The following is a 27249-nucleotide window of genomic DNA, read 5'->3' as shown; positions in this document are numbered from 1 at the left end:
CGGGTAGCAATTTGATCAAATATTCAGCAGTCTTTTGGCTTTGTTGTAGAAGCTGTTCAGTTGCCTTTTGGTCACAGACTTGACGCTTGCCGTGCGGTAGCAGAGAGAACAGTATATGACTTGGGTGGCTGTAGACTTTGACAATTTCTGGCTATTGATAAATTACAGTTGAAGTAGGAAGTTTACATACACCTTAGCCAAATACATTTAAACTCAGTTTTTCACAATTCCTGACATTTAATAACAATAAAAATTCCCTGTCTTAGGTCAGTTAGGATCACCACTTTATTTTAACTATGTGAAATGTCAGAATAATAGTAGAGCGAATGATTTATTTCAGCTTTTATTTCTTTCATCACATTCCCTGTGGGTCAGAAGTTTACATACACTCAATTAGTATTTGGTAGTATTGCCTTTAAATTGTTTAACTTGGGTCAAACATTTCAGGTAGCCTTCCACAAGCTTCCCACAATAAGTTGGGTGAATTTTGGCCCATTCCTCCTGACAGAGCTGGTGTAACTGAGTCAGGTTTGTAGGCCTTGCTCAAACACACTTTTTCAGTTCTAGCCACAAATTTTCTATAGGATTGAGGTCAGGATTGAGGTCATTTTGCCACAGCTTTGAAAGTATGCTTGGTTCATTGTCCATTTGGAAGACGCATTTGCGACCAAGCTTTAACTTCCTGACTGATGTCTTAAGATTTTGCTTCAATATATCCACATAATTGTCCTTCCTCATGAAGCCATCTATTTTGTGAAGTGCACCAGTCCCTCCTGCAGCAAAGCACCCCCACAACATGATGCTGCCACCCTCGTGCTTCACGTTTGGGATGGTGTTCTTCGGCTTGCAAGCCTCCCCCTTTTTCCTCCAAACATAACTATGGTTATTATGGCTAAACAGTTCTATTTTTGTTTCATCAGACCAGAGGACATTTCTCCAAATAGTATGATCGTTGTCCCCATGAGCAGTTGCAAACCGTAGTCTTGCTTTTTTATGCCGGTTTTGGAACAGTGGCGTCTTCCTTGCTGAGGGGCCTTTCAGGTTATGTCGACATAGGACTCGTTTTACTGTGGATATAGATAATTTTGTACCTATTTCCTCCAGCATCTTCACAAGGTCCTTTGCCGTTGTTCTGGGATTGATTTGCACTTAACGCACCACAATATGCTAGAAGACAGAATGCGTCTCCTTCCTGAGTGGTATGACGGTTGCGTGGTCCCATGGTGTTTATACTTGTGTACTATTGTTTGTACAGATGAACGTGGTACCTTCAGGTGTTTGGAAATTGCTCCCAGGGATGAACCAGACTTGTGGAGGTCTACATTTTTTTTCTGAGATCTTGGCTGATTTCTTTTGATTTTCCCATGATGTCAAGCAAAGAGGCACTGAGTTTGAAGGTAGCCCTTGAAATACATCCACAGGTACACCTCCAATTGACTCAAATATGTCAAGTAGCCTAACAGAAGCTTCTAAAGCCATGACATCATTTTCTGGAATTTTCCAAGCTGTTTTTAAGGCACAGTCAACTTAGTGTATGTAAACTTCTGACCTACTGTAATTGTGATACAGTGAATTATACATGAAATAATCTGTCTGTAAACAATTGTTGGAAAAATGACTTGTCTCATGCACAAAGTAGATGTCCTAACCGACTTGCCAAAACTATAGTTTGTTTAACAAGAAATTTGTGGAGTGGTTAAAAAACGAGTTTTAATGACTCCAAACTAAGTTTATGTAACTTTTTCATTTGTAGCCATTCATATAAGAACAGAAAATTGAAAATCTCCATCGTGAAATAAACACCCTAAAGAAATCTTCCAACATCCACAGACCTTGATTATCAGCTCCCTCCCTCGCTGTGCTGACATGAACAGAGTGACGCATTTCCTGGGGTCTTGATTTCTGACTACCATCAGGGCACTGCAACTGAGCATGTTTTAATCTCTGGCAACCACCATTATCAAGCTAGATGACTTCGGTAGAGGTTTGAGCAGGACTTATTTAGTCATTGGCTCCCGCCCGCACCTGCAGGTTTTCATACCGCACCTGCCCACACCTGCTGGGCGCTACTGAAAGAGCTGGTCCCGAACCCAACTGCAGTCCCGTAATGTTATTTTATGCGTATGTGACTCAGCACACTTGTCCCAGCAAATTTGGGACAAGTAAGCCTACTCTATTTAATTGAGACCAAATGCACACCTGATCTCGCAAGTATTGCTACTAAACTTGAAGCAGCATCAATGATGAAAGCGGACATTTGCACTTTCTCTTGAGCTACGTTTTGTATATAGGATATAGCCTACCTTTTATGAGGATGATTTGCAGGCAGAGACAAATACAGTGCCTTCAGAAGGTTTTCATACCCCTTGACTTAATCCACATTTTGTTGTGTTACAGCCTACATTCAGAATGGATTCATTTGATTTTTGGCTCTCCCATCTACACACAATACCCAATAATGGCAAAGTGAAAACATACAGTATTTGTGGATTTTTTTCAAATGTATTGAAATTGAAATACTGAAATGTAATTGACATAAGTATTCACACCCTAGAGCCAATACACATTAGAATCACCTTTGGGTAAGTCTTTAAAAGCTTTGCACACCTGGATTGCACAATATTTCCCCAAGACTTCAAGCTCTGTTAAATTGGTTTTGATCATTGGTAGACAACCAAGACTTAACTCTTGTCATAGATTTTCAAGCAGATTTAAGTCAAAAGTGTAACTCAGCCACTCGGGAACATTCACTGCCTCTTGGTTAGCAACTCTAGTGTAGATTTGGACTTGTGATTTAGGTTATTGTCCTGCTGAAAGGTGAATTCTTCTCCCAGTGTCTGGTGGAAAGCACACTGAACCAGGTTTTTTTTTCTAAGATTTTGCCTGTGCTGAGCTCCATTCCATTATTTTTTTTATCCTGAAAAACTCCCCTGTCCTTAACGATTAGATGGATACCCATAACATGATGCAGTCACCACTATACTTGGAAATATGGACAGTGGTACTCAGTAATGTTTGGGGAAAATACAATACAACACAGCACTTTGTATTCAGGACAAAAAGTGAATTGATTTGCCACATTTTTTGCAGTTTTACTTTAGTGCCTTCCTTCTTTTCATCTGTCAATTAGGTTAGTATTGTGGAGTAACTACCATATTGATGATGCATCCTCGGTTTTCTCCTATCACAGCTATAAACTATTTGAAACTCACCAATGGCTTCGTGGTAAAATTCCTGAGAGGTTTCCTTCCTCTCCGATAACGGAGTATCTTTGTAGTGACTGGGTGTATTGTTACACCATCCAAAGTACAATTAATAACTTCACCATGCTCAATGGGATATTCATTGTCATATTTAATTGAATTGGAAAGATAAATGCTACGTGATTCTCCGCCCATGCATAGGCACCCTACACTATTTAATAAAGACCACACATACAGTATTCTAGGCGCACTTGATCTCTCATGACCAACTAGGAGAGGAGAGGTGTGCTACTTAACTTGAAGCAGCGAATCTTGAGAGTGTGTGAATAATGGGACAAAGTTGTGCGTTTAATACAATAGGTAGGCCTAGGCTAACTCACACAAAGCAGAAAGACGACCGTTTCCAAATAATCTGCGGAATGACAAAATATATTTTCAGCCCAATGTTGTCTGTCTTACTACCCGCTCCCAACCGCAGCATGAAAAATGCTGACACAATGATGTCAACCCTCTAGACTACAGTCAACTGTTCCTTCACAGACTCTCCAGCCCATTCATCTCAGCAGGAGACTTGGAGGGCCGAGATGTATAGACTCTGCTCCCTGCTTTTCATCAGCCAGTTAGTCTGGTCAGGTCTCCTCGCTCTGAAGTCACACTGAGGGAAACTAGACTGCCAAAGGTTAAGACCCGCTGAGGGAGTTGCAGTGTAGTTTAGCGTGTCCCTTCGCTTTACAACAAAATGTCAGATTCCTTGGTTGAGGTGTTATACCTGTTTTGAAAGCACTTGACTGCTGTTGCTACCTTTGACCGGCTACGGTTGATAGAGGGTTGGAGATGGTTTATGATGTACTTATGGCATTATTGATGTGATAAGAACCAGTGATGGCTGATTAAGGTATCTGTAATGAAAATCAGGCTCTGATATTTAAATGTTGTGTTGACCATCTTCAGATGCTTACTTTGCAAACGTCTGTGTTCAACAAAACGGATATGTCCAGCTAGTGAAAGCAAAAGTATATTTCATAGGGCACCAAATTCTTAAGTGAAATTGACCTTACATAAAGGCGAACTACACTGAACTAAAATATAAATGCAACATGCAACAATTTCAACTATTTTACTGAGTTACAGTTCATGTAAGGAAATCAGTCAATTTAAATACAGTCATTAGGCCTTAATCTATGGATTTCACATGACTGGGAATACAGATATACTGTACACAGATACCTTAAAAAAAGGTAGAGGCATGGATCAGAAAACCAGTCAGTATCTTGCCCCATGGTCACAGATCTCTTTTGCATAGAGTTGATCAGACTGTTGATTGTGGCCTGTGGAATGTTGTCCCACTCCTCTTCAATGGCTGTGCGAAGTTGCTGGATATTGGTGGGAACTGGAAAACGCTGTTGTACACGTTGATCCAGAGCATCACAGACATGTTCAATGGGTGACATGTCTGGTCAGTATACCGGCCATGGAAGAACTGGGACATTTTCAGCTTCCAGGAATTGTGTACAGATCCTTGTGACATGGGACCGTGCATTATCATGATCAAACATGAGGTGATGGCGGTGGGTGATTGGCAAGACAATGGGCCTCAGGATCTCGTCATGTCATTCAAATTGCCGTGAAAAAAAATGCAAATGTGATAGTTGTCTGTAGTTTATGCCTGCCCATACCATAATCCCACCGCCACCATGTGGCACTCTGTTCACAATGTTGACATCAGCAATCCACTCACCGACACGATGCCATACATGCTGTCTGCCATCTGCGGTACAGTTGAAATCAGGATTCATTCGTGAAGAGCACACTTGTCCAGCGTGCCAGTGGCCATCGAAGGTGAGCATTTACCCACTGAAGATCGTTATGACGCCGAACTGCAGTCAGGTCAAGACACTGGTGAGAACAACAAGCACGCAGATGAGCTTCCTGATACGGTGTCTGACAGTTTGTTCAGAAATTCTTCAGTTGTGCAAACCCACAGTTTCATCAGCTGTCCGGTGGCTGGTCTTGGACAATCCCACAGATGAAGAAGCCAGATGAGGAGGTCCTGGGCTGGTGTGGTTACACTTGGTCTGCGGTTGTGAGGTCAGTTAGACGTACTGCCAAATTCTCTAAAACAATGTTGGAGGCGGCTTATGGTAGAGAACTGCACATTCATTATCTGTCAACAGCTCTGGTGGACATTCCTGATGGCCTTGAGCTAGAAACTGTTTTTCAGTCTCTCGGTCCTAGCTTTGATGCACCTGTACTGACCTCGCGTTCTGGATGGTAGCGGGGTGAAGAGGCAGTGGCTTGGGTGGTTGTTGTCCTTGATTATCTTTTTGGCCTTCCTGTGACATCGGGTGCTGTAGGGCAGGTAGTCTTCCCCTGGTGATGTGTCTGGAGAGCACTGTGGTTGTGTGCGGTGCAGTTGCCATACCAGGCAGTGATGTAGCCCAACAGGATGCTCTCAATTGTGCATCTGAAAAGTTTGTGAGGGCTTTAGGTGACAAGCCACATCTGTAAGGATTGGAGAAAGCTATTCTGTGGCATTTAAAAGTAGGTTAGGAACTGTCCCCTAAATGAGCCAGAAATGAACATTAGAAATGCATAATAATTAGAGCATTAGATATAAAGGTCAATGAGATGTACGAGAGCAAACCACTCACCCCATGGTCCCCAATCACTGGTTACATACCTATCTGCCTTTCCTATCCATTATAATAACCCTTATTAGCCACACTGGATGTCACAAATGCAACATGTAAGTCCAGGTTCAATTTTGAGTTTTATTACACCTACATAGCAGTCAATGCAGACTGAAATCCAACATTCAAATGGCATATGCCTATCTAAAGTATATATTTATACATTTATATATGATAGTGTCTCGTGAGAATGTACAATGTTCTATATGGTAATGACCATAAATGAGTTGTAAGCTTGCTACATGGTTTTGATGGTTTGAATTGTGATGGTTGAGATGAAGTCAAAAATGTTCTAACAAATGTGATGTATCTATATTCTTACTAAATGTATAATTGAATGATAGTAATTTCAATTAGAATTTAATTCAATGTTTTTTTGTCCACTTTCCTTAGTACCTGCAAAGATCACAAACATATCGACGGACATCACAGTGAACGAGGGCAGCAACATTACTCTAATGTGTCTTGCCATTGGACGACCAGAACCCAACATCATATGGAAGCATCGCTCGGCAAAAGGTAAGACAGGGCCTCTACCATTACTAACTCTGCAAACTGAGATGGGTCGTTCTTGAACTGAAGTGGCATTGGGCATGTCATTTTTTAAATCAAATTAACATAATTTTTCTATTCTATATCAACTGATATGGCAGCTTAAATGACTTTCAATCATTTTTAAGGAGTAGGCTAGGAGTAGTAGCATCAATGATGGTTACACCAGTGACACATTTTAAGTAATTGAGGATGTTCTTAAATGGAGGCCACAGATGCTCAAATCTAAGGTGATTGACATTTTATAAATTGTGTATATGGTTCCACACTTTTCAGTGTTAAAGAGGAATTGACACAGATTTAGCACCATCAAATGTAATGACATTTTGTGAATCGGCCATAGATATGCACATGTTCATGTTTTCATTATTCGTAGAAAGTTTGGAAATGAAGTAGTCGGTGTTTGTGAAAATTCTATCGCAATGAATGAGCAAGTGGCCGTGCGTTTGGGCAATTAATAGACACTGCAGTAAATAAAAGCTAATAAAACTTGTCCGTCTTGTCCAGGTCGGAATCTACACAGACCCGTTGCTCCATTACCAATCACAGCTAGAGTAGACCTGTTATCCAAGAAGACCATGCCATATAGCCTATGCCATTCACATTGATGTTGCACTACTGGACTGTGCTTACAGGCAGCAGAACAATGCATTTTTGTTTAGATAATTATTTAGAAAGCACGAGCCAAAGTCACAAAAGAAACCTGAATGGTTTTCTGCAAATATATAAATACCACGTCTTACTTTTGGGAACTTTAAATTGAATCCAACAACCAAGAAGTAGGCTATTTATTCCTCAGTTGCCTATGCACAACAACAACAACATTAGCCTGAGCCAGATTAGCTCAAATCTAGCAAAGGGGACGGTAGATAAACCCTCAAACTTTTCAGTGTGTAGTTGCCAGTCTAAATTGCACTGTGAATACAATGACGAATAGTTCCCTGCTCGGCTTGCAGCAGCCTGCCCCAATCCCATAATAACCAACGTTTTAACAAGTGATGCTCATTTGATCGATGCCAAATACATTTGGACAACTATGAGATATGCTAACAGTCGTTCAAGTTTGAGTAGATGAGTAGCTATTTTATTAGTGCATGAGTCACATTTCTTGGTAGCTAACCAAATGACTTCAATCCCAGTAGCTGTAGCCACCGTAGCGGGATTTTTTTTTTGCAGAAGAAGTCTGACACTCACCCACTTCCAGGCGATGACATGACATCCTTCCAGCAGCTACTTCCAGCAGCTACTTCCAGCAGCTACAGTACAAGGCTCGGTGTCATTTTATAGGTTCCAGCTAGCTTAATGATTAAGCTATCAAGTATTACACTGTAGCTAGCTTGCTTAATAAGTAGACCTAAATAAAGAGTAAATAGATAAGCAATAGCCTTAGCCACATACTACATAGTTGGATTCATTGTGTTGAGATTCCCAATCACTGCCCTTTTCATCCGTTTTTTGTCCAACATATTGGGTGAGTGAAACTGAAACAGTTCGTCGACTGGAGGCAACAAATCTAATCAAATTGTATTTGTCACAATACAACAGGTGAAATGATTTGTGAGATTTGTCACAACCTTACAGTGAAATGCTTACTTACAATCCTTTAACCATCAATGTAGTTTTAAGAAATACCAACAACAAGAAAAAATAATATAAATAACAAATAATTAAAGAGCAGCAGTAAATAACAATAGCGGGGCTATATACAGGGGGAACCAGTACAGAGTCAATGTGCGGGGGCATCGGCGTCAAGGTAATTGAGGTGATATGTACATGTAAGTAGAGTTATTAAAGTGACTATGGGGGCCTCCTGCATCGCAGTGCCACCAGAGATTCTGGGTTCGAGCTCAGGCTCTGCCGCAGCCTGTCGCGACCGGGAGGCTCATGGGGCGATGCACAATTGGCCCAGTGTCGTCCAGGGTTAGGGAGGGTTTGGCCAGCAGGGATATCCTTGTCTCATCGTGCACTAGTGACCTCTGTGGCGGGCCGGGCGCAGTGCACGGTGACCAGGTCGCTAGGTGTGAGGTGTTTCCTCCGACACATTGTTGCAGCTGGCTTCCGGGTTGGATGTGCGTTGTGTCAAGAAGCAGTGCGGCTTGGTTGGGTTGTGTTTCGCAGGACGCATGGCTCTCGACCTTCGCCTCTCCTGAGTCTGTACGGGAGTTGAAGCGATGAGACAAGAGAAAAAGGGGTAAAATAAAATGTTTATAATTTTTTTTAAAGTGACTATGTTGAGGCTGATAATAACAGAGAGTAGCAGCAGTGAGTAGCAGCAGTGTAGTGTAGGTGGGGGCAATGCAAATAGTCTGGGTATCCATTTGATTAGCTGTTCAGGAGACTTATGGCTTGGGAGTAGAAGCTGTTTAGAAGTCTCTTGGACCTAGACTTGGCGCTCCGGTACCGCTTGCTGTGTGGTAGAAGAGAGAACAGTCTATGACTAGGGTGGCTGGAATCTTTGAAAATTTTTCAGGCACTGCCTGGTATAGAGGTCCTGGATGGCAGGAAGCTTGGTCCCGGTGATGTACTGGGCTGTACACACTACCCTCTGTAGTGCCTTGCGGTCGAAGGCATACCAGGCAGCAATGCAACCCGTCAGGATGTTCTCGATGGTGCAGCTGTAAAACCTTTTGAGGATCTGAGGACCCATGCCAAATCTTAACAGTCTCCTGGGGGTAATAGGTTTTATTGTGCCTCCTTCACAACTGTCTTGGTGTGCTTGGACCATCTTAGTTTGTTGGTGATGCGGACGCCAATGACCTTGAAGCTCTCAATCTGCTCCACTACAGACCCGTCGATGAGAATGGGGGTGTCTTCAGTCCTCCTTTTCCTGTAGTCCACAATCATCTCCTTTGTCTTGATCACGTTGAGGGAGAGGTTGTTGTTCATGCACCACAAACTTAATGATGGTGTTGGAGTCATGCCTGGCCGTGCAGTCATGAGTGAACAGGGAGTACAGGAGGGGACTGAGCACACACCCCGGAGGGGCCCCGATGTTGAGGATCAGCGTGGGTTATGTGTTGTTACCTACCCTTACCACCTGGGGCGGCCCGTCAGGTAGTCCAGGATCCAGTTGCAGAGGGAGGCGTTTAGTCCCAGGGTCCTTAGCTTAGTGATGTGCTTTGAGGGCACTATGGTGTTGAATTCTCACATAGGTGTTCATTTTGTTCAGGTGTGAAAGGGCAGTGTGGAGTGCAATAGAGATTGCATCATCTGTGGATCTGTTTGTGCGGTATGCAAATTGGAGTGGGTCTAGGGTTTCTGGGATAATGGTGATGATGTGAGCCATGACCAGCCTTTCAATGCATTTCATGGCTACAGACGTGAGTTCTACGGGTCGGTAGTCGTTTAGGCAGGTTACCTTAGTGTTCTTGGGCACGGGGACTATGGTGGTCTGCTTGAAACATGTTGGCAATACAGACTCAGACAGGGAGAGGTTGAAAATGTCAGTGAAGTCACTTGCCAAATGATGTACTAACTGTGATTTACTGCCTGATTGCAATATTTATTAGACTACCTATTTCATTTAACCTTTATATAACTAGGCAAGTCAGTTAAGAACAAATTCTCATTTCCAATGACGACCTACCTCAAGATCTATTGGATAATTTTATTAATCATTCATTGACTACATGCATGAAATTTTACCAACAATGCCTTACTCTACATAATAGAATTTTGAGTCAAGTAGAACCTATTTTTAAAACCTCTTATAAAGTTGGTTTTGAATCATTAACTGAGAATTTGATACTGTATTTTAGACCGATATTATGATTATATGTTTGTTTCATTTCTGTACAGTAGTTAAAACAGTTTCAGTAACTCTTTAAATTGACAGTGTGGTGCTTAATACTGACACTGTTACACTTTGTTAGTGTTAGGGAATTAACACTTTTAGTGTTATGCAATAACACTTCAAAGGTTATTTCAAGACTATGAAGTGTATATAGTTTGCACCAATGGTGTTATGCTCATATAGTATTTTTAACCATTACTCTAGGAGGCCTGCATCTCTTGACAAGGTCACTTAGTGTTGGATTAAGGACATTACAATATTATAAACAATATTATAGACATGGTCGTTGAATTCAGTTTCAGTCCTTTGGCCTTCATCAAGTGAGTTCGTAGGCAGAGGTTATCATTAAAATCAAACTGTTTATGACAATACATTACATATCTCATAAAACCTTATTTTATGGCCTAGTTTTACCCTAATAAAGTGGCTTGAAACTCATTGTTTACAGGTCACATCAGGCCTACAAATCGTATTATGCTGGCTTGCAAACTACTGGAATCCAACAAGAGTTGGGATATTCAACAACGGGAGTTTTCATTCTACCACAACCTGCATTCAGATTGAATATTAGAGTATTAAACATTGATAAAGGAGACTACCACAACCCTTTAAACTGGAATAAACATTTCAGTAATGGGTGGAGTAAAACTAACTAACTGATTGGATTGCTTAAGAAAATGTATGATATTATCTTCGTGTAGCATAATATTAATCAATCAAACAATGTACTTGTAAAAACACATGTAATAAAAATGATCCCCCAAAAATATACCTGCAGTAGAGCATGCTGGGAAATATGATAATGATGTGTGTGGTTTTGATGGGAAAGTTTTACTGTCCACAGAGTAAGACTGACACAATCACACTCACACTCAACGTAATACCAACACTGGGGTTATTTTACGCCAATGAGTGTTCATTTAACATTTACAGAGTTATTTTATTGCAAGAATCAACACTAGAAATGTTACACTGAAAAATCAACACTAGGTAACACTGGCCAATCTGCCGTGTACTCATCACTACTGGGACAAGCCAATTTGCTTGCCCTAATTCCTTTAAACAATACATAAACATATAATGCTGCAGTATAAAGGACTTGGATTATGTAATAGCTACTGTAAATTGGACCGTGCAGTTAGATTAATAAGAATTTAAGATTTCTGCCAATATCAGATATCAGATTTCCTGGCGAAATGTTCTTGTTACTTACAACCTCATGCTAATCGCATTAGCCTACGTTAGCTCAACCGTCCTGCAGGGCACCCCCCGATCCTGAAGAAGTTTTAACTAATTTTAATCTAACTGCACTGTCCAATTTACAGTAGCTATTACAGTGAAATAATACCATGCTATTTGTTTGAGGAGTGTGCACAGTTTTGAACATGAAAAGTTATTAATAAACAAATTAGGCACATTTGGGTAGTATCGATACAATGTTTTGAACAGAAATACAATGGTTCATTGGATCAGTCTGAAACTTTGCACATACACTGCTGCCATCTAGTGGCCAAAATCTAAATTTCACAAGGGCTGGAATAATACATTATGGTCTTTCTCTTGCATTTAAAAAATGATGGTACAAAGAAAAAAAAAAGTTTTTTTTTTATTTGTATTGTCTTTTACCAGATCTAATGTGTTATATTCTCTATATTTCCATAAACTTAAAAGTGTTTCCTTTCAAATGGTACCAAGAATATGCATATCCTTGCTTCAGGGCCTGAGCTACAGGAAGTTAGATTTGGATATGTCATTTTAGGCGAAAATTGAAAAGGGGCTAATCCTTATTAAACAACCACCCTAAAACAAATGCCCAGATTTTCCCATGTTTAACTTGAATATCATAATTCTTCTGCTAACTTTTGTCTCATTACAACCAAGAGTTAAAGGGTAACTGTTTAATGAAAGCCCTGTATGAATGAACCAGCACCAACAAATCAGATGGTGTCATTCTCCGTGATTGGAATTGAGTGTAATTAAAACCATACTCCATTTAAATGCAATGCATACATTATGGTGGTAATGTTGATCTACCAACTCCACTCTATTGAATTGGGCAATAACAGAGAAAGGAAACCAATATTAATTTAGTTGTCATTACAAGAGCCATAGACAGACACACAGCACCAACAAAAGCATCACAAATCACTTCTGTGAAAACCAATAAGCAATGTCTTTAGCTGAGACTGTCTGTTAATGTCAGGGAAATGCAGAGATATGGCGGGTTATCTTACTTGGCATTTATGTGCGAGCTGTAATGAAAGAAAGAAAGGAAGAAGATGAGGGATGTTTGGCTGCCTCGCAAAGAAATTCTCAGACGTGTGTAGGAACTTAAATGCGTTCTAGAGTGACATTTCTCCACTCTTTTCCCAGTTTGCCTCCATCTCTGTCGCTTCTGATTATGGGCCACTCCCAAAAAGCATTTATGTCTGTAAGAATTGCAGTAAAGTGACTGCTAAGTGACTGGGCTATATTTTGACAACACATTTGAAAATAAGTCCAATAAACCAAATTATACATAACTGAGCTAAACAAGCATGACTAAATATCAAACAATCAATGAGAGAAGTGCCAAGGCATCGAATGGGGATTATTCTATCTGGTGTGAATATTGAGTATCACATTCAGTGGTGTCAGCCAAGAACATGAGGAAATGTAACTGAAGCAGCTACTGAAGCAGAAAGACACCTCACCTCACAGTGTGGAGGATGACAAGTGACAGGACAGGAGAGCAGCCATCACTGGGAACAATATTAGCTAAATTATATTTTCAATACTGCTGTTGACATTTTACAGTCCACATCCCAGTGGGGGGGGCTCAGTCATTCCCTTAATACTGTATATGTAGTTGCCCTCAGTCATTCCCTTATTTGCATGTGATCAATTCAAGTTTAATATTGATTCAGTGCACTACAAGCCTGTGTCTCCACTTCTTTTTCATCGGGGACAACCGTGAATTATTCAACGCTGCCCCTTCATCTTTGGCTGCCAGCCTCTCTAAAAGGATTAGAAGATGTGTGCATGAGAAAAACAGTGCATGTAGAGGACAATGCACTGCCGGGCCAAATGGATCAATGTAGGCCATTAAAGGGGGGCACATGTTATATGGAGGAGGTTACGAGTGTCCTTTCGTCCAACTGTCAGAAACTTCATTTTGGACATTCCTAATTTAAAACGATGGTAAACACTGAAGACTTTGCAGTTTGCAAATGAGTGCTGCATTGTGCGGCCTACACGGTGCCTGCTGCTCTGTCACAATCTGATCAACAGCTTGATATTATTTTTGCTGCCTTATCCACTCTCCCATTCAATGTTGTTGTAAGATTGCTACTTTTACACGACACAACACAGAAATGACAGGGGCCGTCAATCAAGTTGTCGACTTTCCTTCAACGATCCACTTTTATTTCCAAATTGTGTTCTAATTTGTTTCTTGGGGGAGACAAAATTGCCAGTTAGAAAAGTTCCTGTTGGAGGCTTGAAGGTCTGTGCCCTCTAATTTTGCAGTGTCAGTGGATGATTGACAGCTCTATGGCATTGTGGACTGGCGTTGTTGGCTCTTGACAGCTCTCGTTATGAGTGGCAATCAGACTATTATACAGGGGAAAACGTATGGTATTCCATTTGCTGTGATACGTCTTTCAATGGGAACAATCTTGCATTATTACTGATTGCTGTCTGTCAGTGGAGTGATCACGTAATCAGTGGGGATAAAAGTCCGAATGCTAAAGGTTTGCTTACCCCAGTGGGATGGGAAAGTTCTACAAACAGTAATGGATTGAATACAATGCAAAGTGAACATGCAGGGATGAGCATAGGTTTTCTTGTAAGGTTTGGGTTAAGACATTGGCCAATGTCCTGTCTACCACTGGCAAAAGGCTTTTCCCTGATGTAGTTATTGGTACTGTCTTAGATGAGCATGGCCCAATTTGCTTCATGCTTTTACAGAAGACCTGTTTTTTTAAGGGCATAAAGAAGGGCTGCCCAAACCTCTTCCTGGAGATCTACTGTCCTGTAGGTTCAGTCCAACCCTAACCTATGTTACGAAACCAATAACTAGCCTACCGATTGTGCTGTACTCATTATGTCGTTGGGTCTTAGGCCTACTTAAATGGTCTGTAACCTGATTTAGAAATCAGTGTAAGCACCTAGGTGTTGAATGTACTATATACGTGCCCAGAGAGACAGCAACCTTACCTTTTGTCCAGGGCCAGCTCTGTCTCTCTTGACCTCTTTCCAGTCCAAATGGATTATTATTTGTGACCAACTGGCTCGATTTGTACTTATGTAGCAACAATATAAATGTCATTTTTTACGTTGGATAATAATAGAGACTCTGTAGTGGATGGTATATCATACATTACAGTTGAGGAACAATGGGAAAGTCATTCTGTTTTGAATGTTGATAAACTTGTAACCTCACTTTTGAGAAAATGGCCCTTGAATCTTTTGGTACCTACTGGAGAGCTCTTCTTTTTGACACCCATTCCACATCGTTCACACGCTTTTAAGCTTTAGCCCCACCCATCTCTTTAAGGATTCACATGTACGTTTATGTACTAAACAACCAAAGATTCCAAGACTAAAGGCTGGTTTATACTATGGGTGTGTTCGTCAATTTAATCTGGAGTACCAGAGTGTGCTCTGGGCGTTTGTAAACTCAAAGCGTGGTCAGATTGGCCATGCATAAATTCAGAGCATTTCGCTCTCGGAGCACACACTGGCCGCTCTGGATGGAAATTAGGGTTGATCTGAGCGTTCTGACCTAACAACAGCAGTCAAGCACCTAAGCCAACTGGCTAACTTTGGCTAGCTTGCGAGCTACTTCCAGACACAAATGAGAGAACAGCTCACTAACCACTTTACTCACCCTAGCAGAGCTGGTTAGGCTGTTTTTATGTTATCAAGAGCGTTGGTGACTGCAACTGTGCTGCTGGCAAAATGTAATTATGCTTTTCTTGTCAGCGTTTACTGACACCGGCCATATTCAACAGGTTTTGATCGTTCGTAAATTTGTGGGTTATTCTGCACTCGAATTTACCAGCTACATCTATCGACAGTTGGCACAGTGACATAATAAACATAGTGGAGTCTTTTGTTTTGACATGTTACTAACTAAACAATGACCCATAATCCCAACTCATAACGTTACTACCCTGCATGAATCTGCAGGTAGCTAACCAACCTGGTTCAATGTTAGCTAGCTAATATTAAGCTATAACTAGCAATGCAAATGTTCTGAGATACGAAAAATATTACTACACAGATCATACAGGTAATGTCAGCTAGCTAGCCAGCCAGCTAACTTTAGCTAGCTAGCTAACAGTACACTTTAACTTGAAATGAATCCGACTATCTGACTAAATTAGAAACGTGTAATATCGGGAAAATGTAGCTAGCTAGACTATCTTAACCGTATACATGGATGGACACTTCTCCCGCTCTGTCATGGATGCCATGGTTGCCCTTAGTTAGAAGATGTAATCCGGAACCTTTTGTGTGTTCTCTTTATGACTCTGTCTGCATATTTGCAATCAAACAGCATAATTTTCTCCATCTCCTTAGCTATCATACTCTAATTCCACTGATTTCAAAACTCTGTCCTCCAGAAAGTGGAGAGCAACACTTATGCACTACTATGTGATATCTTTCAAAAAAATAGTTTTAGAAGGATTACCTACACATACTGACCTGCTCATATTATATACAGAAGCGAGCTACATGGCAGACCAATCCAAACTCATTTCTCGGCATATCCAGCCCACTCATTATCTCAGCCAATCATGACTAGTGGGAAGGTTGCCCCTTTTTCCATGGCTTAACCAACTAGGCACGTAATTTACTAATTGTATTTGTATTTACAGATGGCATACAAGTCTGTTATTAAGGCACATAAACGTTCACATGTTCCAGAAGGCATTTCTGCCCAAAAAATGCATTTTGATTTAAAAAAAAGTTTACGTTCAAATAGCGCTTCTGTGAAGTAGTGACGCGCGACATACGCCTAGTTTCCTGAAACAAGTCACATTTGTTCAGATGGTGAAAAAATATAAATATGTACAAAAGGCATGCCCGGAATCAAGACTCAAAAACAAATTAAAGGCGGCATTGCCACCAAACAACAGCAGCAGCCCCATGGCTTGAAACCTGAAACCCTGACTGACGGTCACACTAATTGGCAGCACCCGATGTGCTTATCAACCAGGCTCAGCATCTGGACAAGGTTGCTGCTGTCCCCTGGAGTGTGGAAGTGGTAGTGAGCTGTCGTGTGCTGTCTAAACTACCTAACCTATTCCCCAACACATCCCAGAATGTAAAAAGTCACATAAACCAGGTTTCCAACCTTTTTATGCAAGTAAAGTACACGTTGGATATAAAATGTCACGACAGGCTTGATGGAAACTGCAAATTTGTCTGGAAACATTCCAAATGTCAACAAAACTAAAAACTAAAATGAATTATGTGAGAAATCATGGTGGGAACACCTTTATGCCCAATATTGATATAATAACCATCGTATGAAAGTAAATTTGGAGTCACACGATGATGTGTTGTGTGGTTCTCACACTTCGACTCTGGGAAGCAAAAGTTATTTTAATGTGCACTACATCATCACACAGCCTTTTATCTGTAACAAGTCAATTTGATGGTAACACATCTCTGGTGAAAAAATTCACATATTGTTTTTACGTGGAGTTTAGAATATCTGCATGAAAATCTGTTGCCTATTGGATTGAACCTAGCTACTGTCACCCATTTCTAAACCTAGCTACTGTCACCCATTTCTAAACCAAGCTACTGTCACCCATTTCTATTTTCCTGAATTTTCCAAACTTGTATACTTCTTCCCCTCCTATTTATTTTCTATTATCACAAGACACAGCCATGTCACCCTGCAAAACCCAGACCGGATCTTCCAACGGCTCTTCGCTGACCTCACAACACGACTGGGAAGAATCTCCTCGCTCCCATAGCTCAGTGAGAAATGTGTCAGCCAAATCAACACCTGACACCCAAACAACCTCATGGTCAGCCTGCTGACCACAACCTACTCTACTTAGGCTAAGAACGTGTCAGCTAAAGGAACCAAATAATCACTTGGGGGAATCAAATCCATTATCATACCACTAAGACCACCTAGTTGCTCAGTGACACCTGAATCAACCTCATCCTCAATCTGCCGAGGCCACACTACATCACAAGGTCTCAGTTAGAGACACACAATACTCACCTTCCTGACTGGGGAGAACTATTTTCTGCGAACCACTGTCTAGGCAAAAAATGTTTCCTCCAAGTCCCCCAAAAATCATCCTCCCTATCTGGTTTGCCATCAACATCAACTTCACAAACCAGGGATACCTCAAAACTCTCCTTGAGAGACTCTGTCCCCTGATCCACCTGATCACTTGGGGAAACTAGCTCATCACTCTGATCACTGGTGGACACTGGTTTAGTAACAAGACTGTATGACTGACTCGCAAAACACAAACTTTCTCCCTTCTATGCTGCCTTTCATTCACTATCGAAGATCCTCATAGTCTAAGAGGGGATCCACTTCTGGACAAGATTGATTTATTTTATTTTATTTTTTCCCCCTTTATTTAACCGGGTAGGCAAGTTGAGAACATGTTCTCATTTACAATTGCGACCTGGCCAAGATAAAGCAAAGCAGTTTGACACATACAATGACACAGAGTTACACATGGAGTAAAACAAACATACAGTCAATAATACAGTAGAAACAAGTCTATGATGTCAGGAGTCCATGAAAGAAGGTCAATCATGAAAGGAAAGACTGCAAAACAGTTGAAGTGCAAAACATATACGTCAGTTTTAGGCTTTTTGATCAGTACTTAAATTGGTTTGATGAAAGGTATGTGTAAGGTTAAAAAGTCAAGAAAACAAACCTTTTCACACATTTCTATTTTCTCCTCATTGCAAATACACCCTTAACCATTAGCCAATGACAAACCAGCATTAGAAACAGGGCATGTGGTCTCTAGGCAATGAATCTGGGGGTATGTTCAAGAGCATCGACTCTGATCTCTCTGTACTGGAAACTTATGGATGGAAAAGACAAATGAGGTTGGCAAGCAAGGTGCCTTTCCTTCCATGTAGTCCCCCTTGGTTGCTTTCTTCATTATCACTTTCCTGTATCTCCATTTATTGTGAATACATATCAATACTCTTTGCTAAAGGTAATGTAGTCAGAGATGACACAAATGTTTCATATCGCCTTGTTCTCCTCTGCGAACAATACTTGAAACGCAATATTGTCCATGTTGATACAGTTGCTTGCAAGAATCATAGAAAACTGTCTGCAATCATGTTGCAAAGGCTTTTGACACATTTGTCAAACACTTAGACATGATTGGTAATTACTAACACTGTATGTGTGTGCATGTTTGTGTGCCTGCATCTATGTACTTGTGTATTTGTTAATATGCATTACTGTAAGCTCATTGTCCTTAATGACCATTGAATTAGGCAGAGCAAAAGTGATCCAAAGCCTCGGTGAAAACACTCTTTTTTCTAGAAGCCAGCTGTTGTAATTTGTTTGCAGACCTCCTCATTCGCCACATATGGCAGAGAATTTGATTCGTCCCTTTTCCTTTGACATTGAAGCATTTGACACTTTACAAAATGGCACTCGACAATTCATGTGCAATTTGTGAGTGCCCACAGGATACATAAGCAGAGAGACATATTCATTTCTGATGAATTGAAGTTGCAGTGCTGCATAAAATTATATTCTGAAAATCATGCTGTTGTAGGATGTAATACACTGGGTCCTCTCTGCTGACTTATTCTGCAGTATCCCTCATGAATGAATACTATAGTATACTTAAGCAATAAGGCATGAGGAGGTGTGGCATATGGCCAATATACCACAGCTAACGGCTGTTCTTACGCCCAACGTGGAGTGCCTGGATACAGCCTTTAGCTGTGGTATATTGGCCATATAATACTACAAACCTCAGAGGTACCTTATTGCTATTATAAACTGGTTACCAATGTAATTAAAGCAGTAAAAATACATGTTTTGTCATACCTGTGGTATACCACGGCTGTCAGCAAATCAGCATTCAGTGCTCGAACCACCAAGTTTATGATATGGTATAAATACTACAGAATGAATTTTAACCCCTAGGTTCATCCCCTAACCTCCCTCGCTCCCTGCGCTGCATGTGCTCTGTGCATGACTCTGCTTGTGTGAGTATCCATAGTAACGCCTCTGCTTGCTGTTCTGCTCAATGACAAGACAGAGAACAGTTCGCTGTAAACACACTACTCTTCGTCTCTCTAAATTCCGCCAAAACACAAGGAACATTATTATTTTTGGTCAAATAATCTCTCCTGTGGATTCTGACAACGTTGAGGTTGAAGCACGTCTGACACCAGATATGTGCTGCGCAGCAGAGCATGAGCAAATGGCTCAGCCTTAAAATGTTAATGATCAATTTAGTGATGCCGAGCGCTAACCTTACTCTAATTATTGATGAAAAAACAGGCCAATTCCGGCCCTAACCCAATGTATAATGTCAGGGCCCATCGGGCTCGGGTCAGGTGACAGAGCTCCAATTCACTGTAGTGTTTTTGCGGACTTGCTATAGTATAAATACTTGAGTAAAAAAAATATATATATACTGTACTGTTTTTTCTGACTTTAGTATACGGGAGTATTTACTATAGTGTTTTGTTTTATTATCTTTGACATAGAAGTGGGGGCTTTCTCCTTGAGGAAACACTAAAAGAGCACATTTTCCATAACCTGTAAGGGAAACGGGGATTCCTAGTCAGTTGAATGCATTCAACTGAAATATGTCTACCACATTTAACCCAACCCCTGTGAATCTATGTCATCGGAGCCCGGGGAACAGTGGGTTAACTGCCTTGCTCAGGATAGTTACTGTAGGTAGGACTGGGGTTCTGAATGGATAGGTTCAGCACTTCTGCTCTTTTCTATAATAGGGGAATGGGAAGGGTATATGCAAATTGATACTGCAGCATTACTATAGTTCAAAAACTGTAGTGTTTTTGTGGACTGTAGTGGTTTTGAGGACAATACTGTAGTATTTACGATAGTATTCTACAGTATATTACAGTTTACTACATAATTATATGGTAAGTACTGTAGTATTCTACATTAAACTGTAGTATTTGATCATGTGGGATTATCCATTGGACAGAGAACGATGAATACTGGCAACAATCTGAGAAGGGGAAAAAAATCTAATACACTGACATCAACATTAACGTCTTGTCATTAGGTTTAAAACATGATATGATAGTTAGTAGTAGTAGGGTTGCAAAATTCTGTGAACTTTCAATAAATTCCCAGGTATTCCCGAAATACCTGTTGAAGGATTCTCGGAATCAGGAGGGAATAAGCAAGAAATCCTTAATCCTCCAACCAGGATATCTGGAAAACCAGGGAATTTATTGAAAGTTGACGTAATTTTGCAACCTTAATCATTCACCTTCAAAAAAAGGCTTGATTCCTGGTTTGTGTGTAAATCCTTCATAATTGACGATATTCCACCTTAATCTCATGTTCTGGTTTTTATTGGAGGTATAATCATAACCACTTATCAAAACCAAACAAAAACCACATCTTACACATTAGTGTATCCAAGGAGTGTTTGGCTTTCTAATGGTGTTGGTGTTGTAGTCAGGAAGTCTTAAAGGTCCAGTGCAGACGTTTTTTTCTCAATTTCAAATAATTTCATGCTAACAATTAAGTACCTTACTGTAATTGTTTTCAATCAAAATTGTCCAAACGAAACAAAAAAGCTTCTTAGCAAAGAGCAATTTCTCAAGCCAGAATTTAGCTAGAACTGTCTGGGAGAGGTCTGAGTGGGGAGGGGAAAACTGAAAACTAGATGGTATTGGCTGAGTGATTTGGAACTTTCTTTCTTATTGGTCTATTAACTAATTTACTGCCTGGTGATGTCACCAAGCCAGCCAAAACTCCATCCCACCAAAATATGCTGAAAATTCAGGCGGTCTTTTCAAACAGCTCTAACACTAAAAGGGCATTATCATAATTTTCACTATTTCACAGTATTAGTCCAACCTTGTATTTTATGAATAATTTATATAAAAAACACAGGAAAATCTCAATTTTGACTGCGCTGGGAATTTAATAGGATTACCATGTAACAATTATACTGTGGTAAATACTGAGAATCCTGCCCCAGTTTAAAAATTCCCTCTAATGATTTTGAACTATGCTGGGAGGATATAAGAATGCCCCATTAATTCTCAAAATGTCACGCCCTGACCATAGAGAGCTTTTATTCTCTATGTTGGTTAGGTCGGGGTGTGATTTAAGGGTGGGTTATCTAGGTGAATTATATTTCTATATTGGCCTAGTATGGTTCCCAATCAGAGGCAGCTGTTTATCGTTGTCTCTGATTGGGGATTATATTTAGGTAGCCATTTTCCCATTGTGCTTTGTGGGATCTTGTCTAGGTATAGTTACCTGTGAGCACTACTCTGAGCGTCACGTTTCGGTTGTTCGCTTTATTGTTTTGTTATTTGAGTTTTCTCTTCCTAATAAAAAGGATGGAAACATACCACGCTGCATTTTGGTCCACTCCTTATGACGATCGTGACACAAAATGAGATTCACATATTACTATGCCATTGTCCCGTGTAAAATTGAATGCCTTTGAAACCAAACACCTGGTGCTCCACTTTCCTCTGTGTGCATCTGCCACATAGTATTATCTATTTTTACAGTTATCACCTGCAGTGAAAAACAGGACACAATAAAAGTCAGTGTGAAGTACAGTCATAACCATTGTCTAAAACTATTTTCAATGTCTGTAATAGAAGGTTTTAAACGCTCCCATGACTTGTTTGGAGTGGATGTGTGTCTGATCTACCAAGCTTATCTGGAATCAGTAACACTTTATGTGACACATCCACCATATGATCCAAGCTGTTATTATGATTGCATACTGTGACAGACATTTTATGCAATTATTACAGCTGGTGACAACCTCACCCAGTTGTGACACCTTCTGTTTATTTCTTCAAGTAAACTTGTTCATGGTTTTCGGCAGAGCTGACATCAGGGCGGGTATGAAGTCAATAATCAAAGTATATAGTGTCCATATTAGGACAGTCACACATCCAACTCCAAGTGTCTCTTGACACCAATTCCAAGTGACTCTAATACAACTTCCATTGATGCGTGTCCTAATACCAAACACCTAATACCTTTTACCTAACCTAATACCTATTTTCTTCTCCAATGGAATCAGAATATGTGTTCCCCTCCTTCAGCACCATTAGCTTGCCATTGGAATGTTTTATTTTATTACCTTAATTTAACTAGGCAAGTCAGTTAAGAACAAATTCTTATTCACAATAACGGCCTACCCCAGCCAAACCCTCCCCTAACCCGGACGACGCTGGGCCAATTGTGCGCCGCCCTATGGGAAGGGCCAGTGAAAGCTGCCTTAGACAGAGCTTTTTTCAATAATGGTAGAAAACAGTGGCTTTGTGGCAGACTATATCCCATACATTTATATCTGCTTGGCCGTGCCTCAAAAAAGGCCAAGGGGATTGGAAAAGACATTCCACACTCAATATCCAAAGCATCTGCTTGGCAATGCCTCTAAAACGTAGTGATTTTTATATTGAAGAAACCAGATAACTCAATTGCCTATAAAGCCTAATGACTGCCATTTAGTGGTAGCTGTTCACTATAGTAGAATGGTGCAACACTGTAAACCCCAATGTGCTGTCATTACAAAAAACCTTTGGGGAAACCCGTTGCACTTAATATATCTGAGTGTACACTCACAAAGTGATTTTGTAATCGTTACTCAAACCAATAGAGACACTGTGACCCTATAGGGGGTCCAGATTTTAGTTGTATCAGCGTGAACATTTTGTGTAACACCCCAACTAAGCCACACCTCCAATAAAATGTCCCAGTGTGTCTGGCCTTTTCAAGTGAATTATAGAGTTACCACCCATGACTGTATTGGTAAGTGACAGAGACATGATTATTAAATTCTTAGATTTTTCAGTCAAATCAAATTAAATTTGTCACATGCACCAAATACAACAGGTGTAGTAGACCTTACAGTGAAATGCTTACTTACAAGCCCTTAACCGAGAATGCTTTAAGAATTTTTGAGAAAAATAAGTGTTAAGTAAAAAATAAATATATATATATTTTTTAATAATAGTAACAAATAATTTAACAGCAGCAGTAAAATAACAATAGCGAGGCTATATACAGGGGGTACTGGAACAGAGTCAATGGGCGGTTGCACTGTTTAGTTGAAGTAATTGAGGTAATGTGTACATGTAGGTAGAGTTAAAGTGACTATGCATAGATAATAAACAGAGAGTAGCAGCAGTGTGAAGACGGGTCTGGGTAGCTTGTCATTAGCTGTTCAGGAGTCTTATGGCTTAGGGGTAGAACCTGTTAAGAAGCCTTTTGGACCTAGACTTGGTGCTCCGGTACTGCTTGCCGTGCAGTAGCAGAGAGAACAGTCTATAACTAGGGTGGCTGGAGTCTTTGACAATTTTTCAGGCATTCCTCTTACACAGCATGGTATAGAGGTCCTGGATGGCAAGAAGCTTGGCCCCAGTGATGTACTTGGCCGTACGCACTACCCTCTGTAGTGCCAAGCGGTCAAAGGCAGAGCAGTTGCCATACCAGGCAGTGATGCAACCAGGATGTTCTCAATGGTGCAGCTGTAGAACCTTTTTAGGATATGAGGACCCATGCCAAATCTTTTCAGTCTCCTGAAGGGGAATAGGTTTTGTTGTGCCTTCTTCACGACTGTCTCGGTGTGCTTGGACCGTGTTAGTTTGTTGGTGATGTAGACACCAAGGAACTTGAAGCTCTCAATCTCCTCCACTACAGACCCGTCGATGAGAATGTGGGGCGTGCTCGGTCCTCCTTTTCCTGTAGTCCACAATCATCTCCTTTGTCTTAATCACGTTGAGGGAGAGGTTTTTGTCCTGGCACCACATGGTCAGGTCTCTGACCTCCTCCCTATAGGCTATCTCATTGGTGTCGGTGATTGTGTCATCGGCATACTCCATGATTGTGTTGGAGTCGTGCCTGGCTGTGCAGTCATAAGGGAACAGGGAGTACCGGAGGGGACTGAGCATGCACCCCTGAGGCGCCCCCGTGTTGAGGATCAGCATGGCAGATGTGTTGTTACCTACCCTTACCACCTGGGGGTGGCTCATCAGGAAGTCCAGGATCCAGTTGCAGAGGGAGGTGTTTATTCCTAGGGTCCTTAGCTTAGTGGGTCCTTAGCTTTTAGTGCACTATGGTGTTGAACACTGAGCTGTAGTCAATGAATAGCATTCTCACAGAGGTGTTGCTTTTGTCCAGGTGTGAAAGGGCAGTGTGGAGTGCAATAGAGATTACATCATCTGTGGATCTATTAGGGCAGTATGCAAATTGGAGTGGTTTACTGGAATAATTGTGTTGATGTGAGCCATGACCAGCCTTTCAAAGCACTTCATGGCTACAGACGTAAGTGCTATGAGTGGGTAGTCATTTAGGCAGGTTACCTTTGTGTTCTTGGGCACAGGGACTATGGTGGTGTGCTTGAAACATGTTGGTATTACAGACTCAGGGAGAGGTTGAAAATTTCAGTGAAGACACTTGCCAGTTGGTCAGTGCATGCTCGGAGTACACGCCCTGGTAATCCGTCGCGCCCTGCGGCTTTGTGAATGTTCACATCGGCTGCAGAGAGTGTGATCACACAGTCATCCGGAACAGCTGAAGCACTCATGAAGTAATTTAGTTCATCCGGTAGGCTCGTGTCACTGGGCAGTTGTCGGCTGTGTTTCCCTTTGTAGTCTGTAATAGTTTGCAAGCCCTGCCACATCCGACGAGCGTCGGAGCCGGTGTAGTATGATCCGATATTAGTCCTGTTTTGACGCTTTGCCTGTTTGATGGTTTGTCGGAGGGTGTAGTGGGATTTCTTATAAGCTTCCGGGTTAAAGTCCCGCCCCTTAAAAGTGGCAGCTCTACCCTTTAGCTCAGTGCGGATGTTGCCTGTAATCCATGGCTTCTGGTTAGGGTATGTATGTACGGTCACTGTATGGATGACATCATCTATGCACTTTTTGATGAAGCCAGTGACTGATGTGGTGTTCTCCTCAATGTCATCGGATGAATCCCGGAACATATTCCAGTCTGTGCTAGCAAAACAGTCCTGTAGCTTATCTGCTTCATCTGACCACTTCTCTATTGACCGAGTCACTGGTGCTTCCTGCTTTAATTTCGCTTGTAAGCATGAATCAGGAGGATAAAATGGTCTAGAGTCTTGTTTTGCACATTTAACATGCTAGTAGAGATTTAGTAAAACAAATTTAGGTTTCCCTGCGTTCAAGTCACCGGCCATTAGGAGCGCTGCCTCTGGATGAGCGTTTTCCTGTTTGCTTATGGCCGTATACAGCTCATTGAGTGCGGTCTTAGTGACAGCATCGGTCTGTGGTGGTATGTAGACAGCTTTGAAAAATACAGATGAAAACTCTCTAGGTAGATAGTGTGGTCTACAGCGTATCATTAGATACTCTACCTCAGGCGGAAAAAACCTTGAGACCTCCTTAGATATTGTGCACCAGGTGTTGTTTCCCAACATACATAGACCGCTACCCCTTGTCTTACCAGAGGCTTCTGTTCTATCCTGCCGATACAGTTTAAAACCCGCCAGCTGTATGTTCTTCATGTCGTCGTTCAGCCATGACTCAGTGAGACATAAGATATTACAGTTTTTAATGTCCCGTTGGCCTTCACCAAGTGAGTTCCTAGGCAAATGTTATAAATGTATTAAACTCTTTATGACAATATATTGCATATCTCATAAGGCCTTATTTTGAGGCTTAGCTAAATCACGCTAACCTTCCCCAAATTCACAGATTTGAGAAAATATATCCTGGTTGAAGGATTTCCAGGAATCTTCCAACTGGGATTTCTGGAAAACCTGGAATATGTACCCGAATGTTGCAACCCTACCTGCACATCACTATATGTTGGCTTGCAAAGTGATGTGTAATTCCTATTGGACTCCAGCCCAGGGTTAGGATATCCAATAGTTGGTATGGGAGATGGCATCCAATGGTTTAAGTGCAGTACCAGCTGCACTTTGATAAATAATATCACCATAATCAAGAACAGATTAAAAGGTTGACTGAATAATCTGCTTTCTACTGCTTAGAGAAAGGCACACTCTGTTTCTGTAGAAAAACCCATTTTAAATCTTAGCTTCTTAACCATCTCTACTACGCTGAGTATATAAAACATTAGGAACACCTGTTCTTTCCATTACATTGACTGACCAGGTTAATCCAGGTGAAAGCTATGATCCCTTATTGATGTCAATTGTTGTTTCCACTTCAATCAGTGTATATGAAGGGGAGGAGACGGGTTAAAAAATCATTTTTAAGCCTTGAGACAATTGAGACATTGATTGTGTATGTGTGTCATTCAGCGGGTGAATGGACAAGGCAAAATATTTAAGTTACTTTGAATAGGGTATGGTAGTAGGTGCCAGGCGCACCAGTTTGTATCAAGAACTGTAACGCTGTTGGGTTTTTCATGCTCAACAGTTTCCCATGTGTATCAAGAATGGTCCACCACCCAAAGGATATCCAGTGAACTTGACACAACTGTGGGGTGGAGGGTGTATTTATATGCGGGAACACGTTCGATTGGAGAACCATCTAACGAGTGCACATGTAGTTCATCTGAAACCTTTTAACGAGAGTTTGAAAATAACGTGTATTTTGTTTTGCCCGTATTAAGCACATATTTTAAATCAGCAAAGGATTCCTACAATAGCTATACAATCTGACTAGTTTTGACATAGCCAGATCAACAGTTGGGGAAATAGCATGCATAATAGTGTCATCCAGTGTGGAAAAAGTACCCAACTGTCATACTTGAGTAAAAGGAAAAGTCACCCAGTAAAATTTAAAATAGACTTAAGTATCAAAAAATTATTTAAAATTCCTTACA

General features: G+C 41.0%; 1 protein-coding gene across 1 annotated transcript in view; it reads left to right on the top strand.

The window, feature by feature from the left end:
- Window positions 1–27249, top strand: part of LOC115105412 (opioid-binding protein/cell adhesion molecule homolog) — a 399656-nt gene that overhangs the window by 312256 nt on the left and 60151 nt on the right. Inside the window, 1 exon segment of the mRNA XM_029627437.2 lies at window positions 6287–6412. Coding sequence (XP_029483297.2) covers window positions 6287–6412 — 126 coding nt within the window.

Source organism: Oncorhynchus nerka, linkage group LG22 (assembly GCF_034236695.1).
Source record: "Oncorhynchus nerka isolate Pitt River linkage group LG22, Oner_Uvic_2.0, whole genome shotgun sequence".
Lineage (NCBI taxonomy): Eukaryota > Metazoa > Chordata > Actinopteri > Salmoniformes > Salmonidae > Oncorhynchus > Oncorhynchus nerka.
Note: the sequence above shows the minus strand (reverse complement) of the source record. Positions and strands in the feature narration are given on the sequence as shown.